Below are 11742 nucleotides of genomic sequence, written 5' to 3'. Positions count from 1 at the left end.
GGCCTGCCGTATGTGAGGTCCACCCTGGCCTCCCTGCCTGCTCACCCGTCCTGCTTATGTGAGGTCCGCCCTGGCCTCCCTGCCTGCTCACCAGGAGCTGCTGGAGCAGACGTTCGATGATGCTCAGCAGGATGTCCCAGGTCACAGCCTGCAGCTCCTTCCTGTACTTCTTGATGAGTCTGGTGATGGAGAGGACGATTTCATACGACACCACTTCATTGGGACAGGTCATGGCCTGGAACACAAGCCCCAAGAGCACACAGGGGTCGGCCACTGCACACTTGCCCCCAGGCAGCCCTCCACAAGTCACCCTGGGGTCCAAAAGGGTGCTCTCAGCACGCACATTTCACGGCTCACAGAGGTGTTGGACGAGCCCACAGAGGGGTTTTCTATGCTACTCTAGTTCAGTCAGGATCCAGAAAGGGCCCGAAGCCTGCCTGACCCACAGGGCCTGACTCAGCCGCGCCATCACCTCCAACACCCTGGCCGCAGTACCCCGGCACAGCGGAACCCAAAGTTCTGGCCTAAATTCCAAGACAAGCAATGCACTGAGACCACGCCCTCCACCACCCCAGGGAGTGCGAGCCCGGCAGAAAGAACGGCAGTCAGGAGGGCCTGGGTTCCCCCATGAGACAACATGTCCCAGCAGCTCCCCTCACTGTAAAACGCTCATGGGAAGACCTTCCTGGTCATAAGGCACCACCAGAATTAAGTGAGGACGCTGGAAGGCGCTCTGAGAGCTGTGGAACACCAGGGAGCCGGAGCTTATTGCCAGCACCAAGGGAGACAGTGAGATGATCACTTCCCTGGAGGAATCCGGAGCATTCTAATGCTAATTTACAGGAAATGAAAATATGATGTTTGCTTGAAAATAAAGCCTCCAACAGCACTAAACCTCACGCCCAGTGGAGAACCGAGGGCCTGGACACGCCACCTCGGCCCCTGAAGCAGAGCCCGCCTGATGGGCCTGCTCCGGGCACATGGGCCAAAGACGGTGAGCTCTGCCATTCTCGCCAGCACTGCATCACAGAAACCGTGTTACCTCGTAAAACGATGGCAGCACAGATGTTGGGGAGTTCTTGAGGGAGTAGAGACGGTGGGCCCCCCAGAGCGCCATGCCGACAAAGAACACGGCTCCTCTCAGCAGTGGGGCGTCCTCCATGTAGGCTCTGAAAGCGTCCCAGGCAAGACAGGAAGTGAGCAGCGTGAGGGGGTGCTGAGAGGCACGAGGGAGGCCCAGGCTCTGACAGCTCCCCTGGTGTCCCCGCACTTCTTGAGCCAAAAGTGGAGCTGGGCACGGGCTGGGCAGGGAAAAGGAAGGCCCACAACACAAGAGGCAACTAGGTGAGTCGTCTGTTCACTCAACACCTGATGCTCGTGGGCCACATCCTGTGCCGTGGGCCACAGGAGACACTCTCCAAGGCAGACAAGAGAGAAGGGCCCTGGCCTCAAGAAGCTTATGGTCCAGACCAAGTCAAAGGATAGCATCAGTAAACATAGAACATCTACCTCAAATTACAGATAAACTCTACCAGATGTTCAGAAGACATTTAATGGCAATTCTACTCAATCCTAGAACACAGAAAGGGAAAGAATGTTCCCAAATTCCTTCTATGAAGCCAGCATAACTCTGATGCCAAAGCCAGACAAAGACACCACAAAAAAAAAAAACAAAACTACAGACCAATATTCTTTGTGAAAACAGACGCAAAAACTCTCAACAAAATTCTAACCAACAGAATTCAACAGCGTATCAAATTACTGGTAAGTCCCACATACAAACGTTTCTGGCAGCTCCAAAAACTGTAAGCAACCAAGACGGCCTTGGTTAGGTGAAAGTTTACACTCCTGTGGTCCACCCGCACAACAGAGGATCATTCAGTGATAACAAGTGAGCCATCAAGCCACCAAAAGACACGAAGGAACTTTAGATGCACACTACCAGGTGAAAGAAGCAGTCTGAAAGGCTACACACTGTATGGTTCCAGCTATAGAACATTCTGGAAAAGGCCAAACTACAGAGACAGTGAAAAGATCAGTGGTTGCCGGGGGGAAGGGGAAGGGAAGAACAGGTGCACACGGGGCATCTTTAGGGCAGTGAAACTATTCTGCGTCATACCGTAACGGGAGACACGTGACATTACATACTCGTCATGACCCACAGGGCCGCACAACACACAATGAACTCTGCCCTGCACTACAGACGTAAGAAGCAACGTACAGATACTGGCTCGTCGGCTGTAGCCCATGTACCACACCAACACACCAGCACCGTGTGTGTCAGAGCAGGCCTGTGCTCCACAGGGTTTTCCCACGGCTGGTTTTTCAGAACTAGATCCCCAGGCCTTTCTTCCAAGGTGCCCCTGGATAGACTCGGTCAGTAGCCGAGCACATTAACCATTTGCACCACCCAGGAGAAACTGCAGAGGAGGAAAGGGCACAGGGGAGGGAACTCATTATACTTCTCGCTCCATTTTTCTGTACTCTAAAACTGCTCTACAAAATCAAAGTCTATCAATTTTCAAAAAAATTTAAGAATAAATTCACAAAAATTTCCTAACAAAAACTGTTTGCCACCAGCAAAACAAACCAAACGTCTGAAGAATACAGCAACAATCACGATGACGTGTGAGCTCAGAAAAACAGTGAAATTAAGACAACACGACAGCGGACGACACACGTGTTCGTCAACGGCTGAACGGGCGAACAAGACGCAATCCGTCCATACGACGGGACGTCACTCAGCCACAAAGTGGAACGAAGTCCTCGCACGTGCTGTGACACGGATGAACCTTTAACAAACGACGCTGAGTGAAATGAGCCAGACACAAAGGACCAGGCGTTGTAGGATTCCGCTCACACGAATCGTCCAGAACGGGCAAATTCATGGAGACAGAAAGCAGATTAGTGGCTGCCTGGAGCTGGGGGGATAGGGGAAATGGGGACTGACTGCTAAAGGGTCCGGGGTTTCTTCAGAGGTGACGAAATGTTTGAAAACTGACTGGAGACAGCTGCACACTCTGTGAACATACTAACAGCCACTGAGCTACACACTTTAAATTGGTAAAGTGTACGGTATGTGGATTTTATCTCAACAGAGCTATTATAAAACAAAAAGAAATGACTCACGGCCGAGAAGAAGAGCCTCGGGATCCCAGAGCAAACCCCCTGGAGGTCAGGGAATGGCTGACCGTGCTGAGATGTCATGGCGCACGCAGGCAGGAGTAACTTGGCACAGGTCGGGGGGAGGAACTTTCCAGCAAGAGGAAACGTGTGCCAAGGGATGAGGGGACTGAGGGGAGGGAGGAGACCCGGGGAAGCGCTAACAAGGCCAGGACAGACCACCGGCGCTTCGTTCCATAGCGGGGAGTCTGGTTTTTATCCTGGGGCGCTGGGAGTCGCTGTGCTTTTAAGCAAAGGACGACACAGTTGGCTTGTGCTTCAGCAAAGTGGCTCGGCTGCCACCTGGACTAACTGACTTCGGGAGGGCAGGAGGGGGCGCAGGAGACCGACGAGACAAAGCGCGTGGGTGCAGAGCCGGGAGTGGGCACATCTGAGCAGCCCCTCGGGCAGACCAATGGGACTGGTGATGGTTTGGCTGTGCGGGGTAAGGATGACGGATGTTGAGCCTAAAGCCCGAGTCTGGCCTACGTCACAGAACAAGGGCTGAGGCAGTCCAGTGTCGGGGTTCCAGTCTGACCGACAAGCAGCGAACAGGAGAGGAGATGACGAGCAACAGACATACTCTCGCTCTAGTCAGAGCTTCCGGAACAGCCCCCAGGAGGAACAGGAAATCCCCAGGGGAGTACACGTGAAGGAGGGGCCAACACACGCACACCTCCTCTGGGGGCCCACCCACACTCACCTGTCCTCCAGGATGCGGCACATGTTGTAAATGGCGCTGTGGCCCAGGTGGGTTCCCAGGAGGTTACGCATCAGCTGGAACACAGAATGCACCACGACTGAGGTTCGGCAGATACACACCCCAAGGCCCCAAGCTCCCAGCCCCTCTGCCAGCCTCACGCGCCACTGACTCTAGCTGCCAGGCTGCTGCCAAACAGAGAGGCAGCAGAGCCCCTAAGCGCCGCCAAAACCCTGACCTCAGCTCAACCTCCTGGGAAAATGCCACCAGCTTCCCTTCAACAGGCCACTGTCTGGCCATCCTGAGAATCAGATGGCCACTCGCTGCAGACGAGACAGCCCCTGTCCTGTGCGTGCGCCAGGCCTGTAACCTCCTCCCGGGGAAGAACCTCCCAGGACGACGGCTTCGCAAAGGCCCACCTTCCAGCAAGGCTCGCACAGCTCCTTGACGTTGACCGTGCGGCACAGGGTGACGATGAACAGCGGCAGGCTCTCGGCGGGCAGGCAGTTGTAGCAGACCACGGCGTCCAGCACCTGCAGGGAGACCTGGGCGCGACGAGAGGTCAACGCTGCTGCCCACGGGGAGGCAGCACCCCAGGCCTCCTGCCCACCTCCTTTGGTCTGTGGCTGTCACTTGTCCCCACTGCCACAGCAGCCTCCCTTGGAACCTTGAGGGCGAGCACCTGAGGGTCACTGACTATACCCCGGGCCCTGTGGGCAGCAAACACTCTGTTATGCATCTTCTTTTTTTTTTTTTTTAAATTGTGGTAAAAGTACAACAAAACATCAGCCAACTCGATGCTTTCTACCTGTATAATTCAGCGACGTTAATTACTATATTCACCGGGCCGTACAACCATCAAAAATATATTTTTCTAAATTTTTCCATCAACCTGAACAAGAACTCGGTGGCCCCTAAACGTCACTGCCTCTCGAACAGGACCCCACGATAGAGACTACCCTACGGTCCTTATGTCCACGTGAGGCTCCTGAGGCGCGGAGAGGACAAGCAACTGGCCCAGGTCACGTGCCACTTTGTGTCTGGGCAGGGCCTGGCCTCAGAACCCCAGTTCTCAACTGTCACAGGACCAGCCTCCCCAGAATGAGGGTGAAAGGAACCACCCCCTGGAGAGGTAGCTACTGACCTCTATGTCCATGGGGGACGCCGTCCGGATGCACAGCAGACAGATCATGCTGTGGGAGGAAATGCCAAGGTGAGCCCAGAGGGCACGCCCGGGAGGCGGGGTTACCCCGTCTTCCTTTTGGTTATCCAATAAAGTCTACTACATGAGGGACTTGTCCTTCCTTAAGGTCCCCTCACCCAGCAAGTATCTGGGTGCTGACTCTGCGGTGCCAGCCCGTTCTCAGTGCTGGGGTTCAGGATGAACGAGACAGAACCCTGGCCTTCGTGGATTTCACGAAATTTTTTTGTTTTTAAGTAACAACAATGGCAACAACAAAAAGAACAAATAATATAAATCTCTCTTAAAAATGGAAAAGACACCAGGTCAAGCCTCAAAGCATCAACTTAAATAATGGTGGCTACCTCCACTTCCAACCTGCCCACTTATCTGATGGTTCAACAACTCTATGACACGTGCAGAGCGGAGCCGAGGACCCAAGACAGCGGGACAGACTACCATCAGTGCCACCGCGCTGAAGTCTGTATCTTACTGAACCATGGGCGTGATGTATTCATCAAGGTAACAGCTGTTGAACTTGACCAGGTTCACAAGCACCAGCAGGAATTCCGAGGATAAGCCGACGTCCATCCACTGCAGGACAAACTCAGCTGCGAGAGGAGGAGCGGAGAGCGGTTGGCACGGCAGCGGGACCTGCCCTCATCCTCACCTCCTGGCTCAAGAAAAAGGGGGCTGGGCTGGGGGGCCGCACGGAGGGGACCCTGAGCTTGGATGGCAGCAGTGCTGTGTGCTCTACATGAGAGCCCTGACCCCGACATAGGTGGGCATGTCGGTCACCTGGGGTGCATGTCTAGAAAGCAGATTCCTGGGCCCCAACACCGAGAGTTTCTAGAATGAGATGCAAGCGCACACTCGGCTGCCCGCCAACGGCCTTGGGCAGGACACCTGAGAACGCTCCCTGCTTGGACCTGCCCGAGGCAAACCAAGCCAGGGGCCATTTCTGGGCAACAGAGCAGCAAAGCCCAGAACAGACTGACTTCTTTCTCCTTCCTCGTCTCCCCAAGACGGCGTTACATCTCAGAACTAACCGAGACCTGACACCGTCAGCATGACAGGGAGGAAGGTAAGCAGAGGTGGATTGGGAAGTGGAAGAACGGCAGTGAAAACAAGCACAGGGCAAGGAAGGGGTGAGGAACACACATCCTGGGGGCCCTCTGAGTGGACGCCTGCCCTTGACAACCAGGTCGGCAGCCCCTGCTCCGGACCATGGCCCTCAGCCCTCCCGCCTGCTTACAATGCACATTTCTAGGTGCCCTCCCCAGGGACCCTGAGCCCATGCAGCTGGAGCAAGGCACAGGTGTCTGCATTTTTAACAAGCCCCCAGGAGATTTGGTTCCCGTTCCAGCCAGGCCCAGGTGCACTCTGCAGTCACGCTGTGAATGGCAGCGCCCCACCTGGCACCCAGCATCCTTCCCAGGTGGCATCCCTGATTAAATGAGATCACCGCAGTCAGGGAAACCTCACACCCAGCCGTGGCACTCACCCAGCTCTTCTTCCAAGTAGGTTATGTGTCTCCCGTTGTCTGTGAGGGCCTTGAACACCTCCAGCCTTTCATGCAGGTCTTCATTCGAGGGGTAATCCTTTATGACCTTGAAGAAGAGGGCACGGAGCACGCCCAGGCGGTCCCCCTGAAGATAAAACCGCAGGGTCAGCAGAGCCCTGCCAGGACCCCACAGCCCCTAGGTGTCCCGTGCGGCTGCTAAGAAGTACAAGGTGTGCCGTGTGTGCCAAGACTCTGACTCAGGCCCTCCTGCTACGCACGGGACTTGCTGTGGGGGAGGAGTTGGAACGGGGGGGGGGGCACGAGCCCAGGACCCGCTGCATTGGTTAGCGGTCAGCAGACATGTGTATGGCACCAATGGTGTGTCTGGCTCAAAGTACGGTGGTGGGCTCACGGCAGCAGATAGTGCGGTGCCTGCCCTCCCAGAGCCCACATTCAGAGAGAGACACATATTGTTCAAATAATGCCGATGAGGTCTAACTGAGGCGAAGCCCCAGGGCAGGTGCGGGGAAAGGGGACAGGCCTCAGGAGGTGGCTGAGACAGGAAGAAGGAGAAAAAATTAGCCAAGTGGGGAGGGAGGCTCCCAGGCAGGCAGGTGAGAGGGAATGGCAGCGACTGGTATGGGGGGAGCATGGGGAGCACGGGGGACGAGGCAGCGGGAGTCAGGTCATCACGATGGCTTACCAAGCCAATCGCTGTCCTAGTGGTTTTGTGTGAACTGCCTCTTTTAATCCTCAAAACATCCCAGAGACAGAAGATATGACTGTCATCCCCATCTTCCAGGTGAGGACTTGCCCAGGGCCCCACAGATGCCCAGTGAGGTGGTCCAGCTCAGGAGCCCCTGTAACCCCTCGGCCCCATCCCTCAGACAAGCCTCCTCTAACTCTTCAGCCCCATCCTCGGCCAAGCCCCATGTAACATTTTGGCCCAGTCCCTCGGCCCTCGCCAAAGATCAGAGCCCATGTGCAGCACAGCAGGAGCAGTCAGCAGGCAGCCCATCCCGACCTGGGCCCCGCACGCCTGCCCCTTACCTGGCCCTGCACGATGGCCTTGAGCAGGGCCAGCACTGCATGTCGGGCTTCCGGCGGCCGGTCCGGCTGCAACAAGTCCGCGACGGCCTTCCAGAGTGCTTCCACGGCATGCTGTCACCAGCAGAGAGGGGACAGGGATTAGAGAGACAGGCAGTCAGCAAAGGACGGAGCACAACAACAGGGCCTTCTGACTCAGAATTCACTCCTCTAAAGCCCACGACATGCAAGTCTCCTGCGGCCGTTACCACCGAGGCCTGATGAGAGGAACAGCTCCAAGCAGGCCCGTGAATCCTGACCAGAGCACAGACTAGGGGAGGACGGTGCCAGGGGAGCTGCCTCCCGGCTTCCCCCAGAGACAGGCAGGGAGTCCCCACTGAGAGCTCGCTCAGCCCCTGGTGCGGAAAGGCACTGTGCAGCAGCTCAGAACCAGAAGAGCCGCAGTGGTCGCTGGCCTGCAGCCTGACCCAGAAACCCCGTCTAGTGGCTTGGCTTTGACACACCAGTCACAGGCCAAATGGCACCACATACCTGCTCCGCCTCTACCTGCTAAGGAAGAACTCCGTGGGTGAGTCTGGGATCTGCCCCCTCCCGGCTCATGCCCACCAGCCCATGGGGGAGCCCTGTCCTGCTCCCTAAAGCCACCCAGGATCAGTCTCGTCCTGCAAGCACTGACACTCCCACTAGTGTCACCTTCCCTTCTCCACGTCGACCACCCCCACTTCCTCCGACCAAGGTTCTTGGACCACTTGCCTTTTCCTGGGTTCACTCCTCTAGAACTAAGGTGGCCATGGCTCTCTGGGTGTGTCTGACCAGCTCAGGATACACTGGAGCCCTCACCTCCCTCGTCCTGCTCACAGGACCCCTAGCAGTGCTCCCTCAGCCTACAGTGGCTTTCTGCAGCCGCGACACACAGACACGGCGCCTGAGGACAACGCCTGCCTCGTAGACCTGCTCGGCATTTTCACAGGACGGGAGCCAGGCCATAGCGCCCCTTTTAAGCACCTGCACAGATAACTTTCTGAAAGGAAATGCTCATTTTTTACATTTATCCTTGGTGAGGCGCAGCCTGCCTGTCTCATTTGAACTGCTAAAAGACAGGGGTTGCTCTTGCCCTTAGCTTTGTGCCACCTGAACCTGCTAAGTGAGACGTCCACGCCTCTTCCCGAGTCTCACAGAAACGCTGCGCAGGCTCAGGCAGAGCCCCGAGGCGCTCTGATAGCAGCTCTCAAAAACCAGCTGCCATCGAGTCGGCACCTCATGGGTGTCAGAGTAGAACTGTGCTCCACTGGGTTTTTAATGGCTCGTTTTCCAGAAATAGATCATTAAGCCTTTCTTCCAAGGTGCCTCTGGGTGGACTGCGACCACCCACCTTTCTATGAGCAGCCAAGCACGTTAACTGTTCACACCACCCAGGGACTGCCCAGCACCTACTGCCCTCCCAAAAGGACAACTTCACACTTCTGTCCGCTGGACATCAGGGCAGTGTGGCAAGAAACACGGATATGTCTGTAAGACTGCTCGATACCACCAACCAGTAACCGCTCCCCAAAACGCAACGAGGCTGGTGTGCCCTGAGTCATTCTCTCTGAAACCAAGCTCTCTCCCCGTGCTCCCTTATTTTCCCTCCCCTCCAATTTATGGTATCGGAGAGCAAGTAAGTGCCCTTTTTTGTAAGCCCCTACAAGTCCTTCCTGGGATCTGCTAGAAAATCCCAAATCCCTTTGCTCTCGGCCCCCACAAATGATTAGTAGTACTAAAGACCTCTCCAGCTTTCCCATCGCTAAGACGAAAGCTGAATTTCCCGAAAACAGTGCAAATCAATCTGCTACACAGTTAACAATGTCAACCATGCTCCTAGACAAAGCAACCTCAGGCTTTTAAACAGCCTTCGTGCATTCTCTCAGCGGCCCAACTGGGACAAACGTACCTCCTCGAATTTCTTAGTTTTCGCTACTTCACAGATCTGCCCTATGACCCGGATGCGATTGTTCAGACCACACTCAACGCTCAGCTCCTAGACAAGGATGAGAGAAGAAAAGGAGTTTGTGCTCAGGCAACAGATCTCCTTAACTGCTTAACAAAAACCACCCTAAAAACCGCACGGTATTTTCCAAGACTGGAGACTCTCAGCAGATCTTTCTGAAGTCACGAGTCACCAAAGAGCTTACTACTCCACCTCAGCGGAGTGAGAATGCGCAATTTTTTTTTTAAGTATTTTATTGCATTTAAGGTGAAAGTCTATGTAACAAATTAGACTCCCACATAACAATTTCTACACAAACTATTCAGAGACGTTGGTTACGTTTTTCACAATGTGTCATCATTCTCGCTTGTTCTGTGCTGGTTGTTCCGCTTCCAGTACTCTAGTTTTCCTGCCCCCTTACCTTCTCGTCTTTGCTTTAATTATTGACCATTCAGTCTCACGTAGATGATACCTTAAAGGCGCTCATTCCTCACAGGTGAGATTCTTTATGAGCGAATCTGTTCTTCAACTAAAAAGTGACCTCAAGAGGTAATTTTAGTTTAAGATGCAAATTTTTCTGAGATAATTTGCGTGAAGGCTCACTGTGTTAATCGTTTAAAGCATACAACTCAATGGCATTTAGCATATTCACAGAGTTCTGCACCCGTCACCGCCATCTACTTCCAGAGTATTCTCATCACCCCAAAAAGAAACCTCTTGCCCATTAAGCAGTCATTCCCCATACCGCCTCTCCCTGGCACTTGGCAACCATTCATCTACCCTGCTGCTATGGGTTTGTCTACCGCAGATGTTGCACAGAAGTGGAACAGTGCAATCTGTGACCTTTTGTGTCCACCTCCTTTCACTCCAGCATCACGTTCTCAAAGTTTATACATGTTGTAGCACGCGTGAAGACTTCATTTTTCTTCATGGGTGGATAATATTCCATTGCATCTATGTACCACACTTGGTATATCCATTCACCAGTTGATGAGCATTTGGGAACGGAAAACTTCAGAAGTGTAAAAATTCAATACATATTTACCGGCAAACCATGGTGACAAGTATATGAGAGAGGTGCCAAACACAAAACAGATAAGGACCTGCTTAACCGCCCGTGCAAACAATAGCATTCGGGCCTCGTCCACTCAAACGGGTATTCTTATGTCAACACCTGAATACTGATCGAGCATTCTGGACCAAGTCGCCAAGATCCTGGCTTTCTTCAGTCTCCAAACGAAGGGCGTTTAAGTGTCCACCGTGATGAGGACCACAGCCCTGTGCAGACGGCCACCAGGTACCCACCTCCCACAGTACCTGATGACAGACCGAACTCAGCCTTGCGGGCACCTGCCACTAGGCTAACAAAGAAGACACATGCGGTAAACTCACTCTCAGGATTTCCGCTGTGATGATAAACTCTGTCTGTCTGCCCTCTGCAGACCTGGTATGTGGCCTTGGTGTTCCCAGGCCCAGCAGAATCTTGAACTTCTCCTTCAAGCCTGAATCTTTGCTTGTGGGCTTGGCCATGGTGGGCAGGGAAGCGCCGGGGGGCTCCTCTGTGCAGGAAAACAGGCGGAGATGTGAGGACCGCCTGGCCACCCGCCCCACTGAGCCCAGTCCCCAGAACTGCAGATCTCAGGTGGGAATGACCCACCCTCTCGCGGGCCCTGGGGAGAACCAACCACGGCCAAATATTAGCTTGTGCATGAGGTTAGGGAGGGGAGTGAGGGCGGAGGCGGCCGCCGCGGGGTCCAGGGAGCCCTGACGTTTGTCGTCTCCCTAACCCCCAGGTGGAGGAGGAGCTGTTAAGGGCACGCCTGCAGCGGGGACCCCCTCGCACCCGCCATGACTTAAAACTAAAGAGCGCCTGGAGCTCCGAGGTCCGGCGGAGGTGGGCACGGCGCCGAATACGGCGGGGTCCGCCTCCCCGGGCCGCTCCCACCGCCTCAGCGTGGAGCAGGCCGGGCGCGGCCGGTTCCCCGGACGCCCCGTCGGGGCCAGGCCACCCCGCGGTCCAGGGTGGCGTCAGCGGTCAGGGCACCGCGAGCCACTCACCCCGCGCCGCGCCCGCCGCGCGCTTGGCTGCCCCGACTTGACAAGGGCTCACACCCCCCCGGACGGAGTGGCCGCCGGAAGCGCAGCCAACACTTCCGGCAGCGACACGGCGCCGAGGGCAGCCG

At 55.1% G+C, this 11742-nt stretch overlaps 1 protein-coding gene across 1 annotated transcript in view; it reads right to left on the bottom strand.

The window, feature by feature from the left end:
• TSC2 (TSC complex subunit 2) overlaps nt 1-11693 on the bottom strand; it is a 33920-nt gene extending 22227 nt beyond the window's left edge. The window contains exons 1-11 of the mRNA XM_004373173.2: nt 11618-11693; nt 10952-11118; nt 9524-9610; nt 7597-7707; nt 6547-6691; nt 5536-5653; nt 5007-5055; nt 4282-4407; nt 3866-3939; nt 1043-1169; nt 92-235 (exon numbers count right to left, since the gene is read on the bottom strand). Of these exons, the coding sequence (XP_004373230.1) occupies nt 92-235; nt 1043-1169; nt 3866-3939; nt 4282-4407; nt 5007-5055; nt 5536-5653; nt 6547-6691; nt 7597-7707; nt 9524-9610; nt 10952-11089 (1119 nt within the window). The 5' untranslated portion in view covers nt 11090-11118; nt 11618-11693. The remainder of the gene's footprint in view (nt 1-91; nt 236-1042; nt 1170-3865; nt 3940-4281; nt 4408-5006; nt 5056-5535; nt 5654-6546; nt 6692-7596; nt 7708-9523; nt 9611-10951; nt 11119-11617) is intronic.
• Between the last annotated feature and the right edge of the window lie 49 nt (nt 11694-11742).

Source organism: Trichechus manatus, unplaced genomic scaffold, assembly GCF_000243295.1.
Source record: "Trichechus manatus latirostris isolate Lorelei unplaced genomic scaffold, TriManLat1.0 scaffold00024, whole genome shotgun sequence".
Taxonomy (NCBI): domain Eukaryota; kingdom Metazoa; phylum Chordata; class Mammalia; order Sirenia; family Trichechidae; genus Trichechus; species Trichechus manatus.
This window is presented reverse-complemented; position numbering and strand designations above follow the sequence as displayed.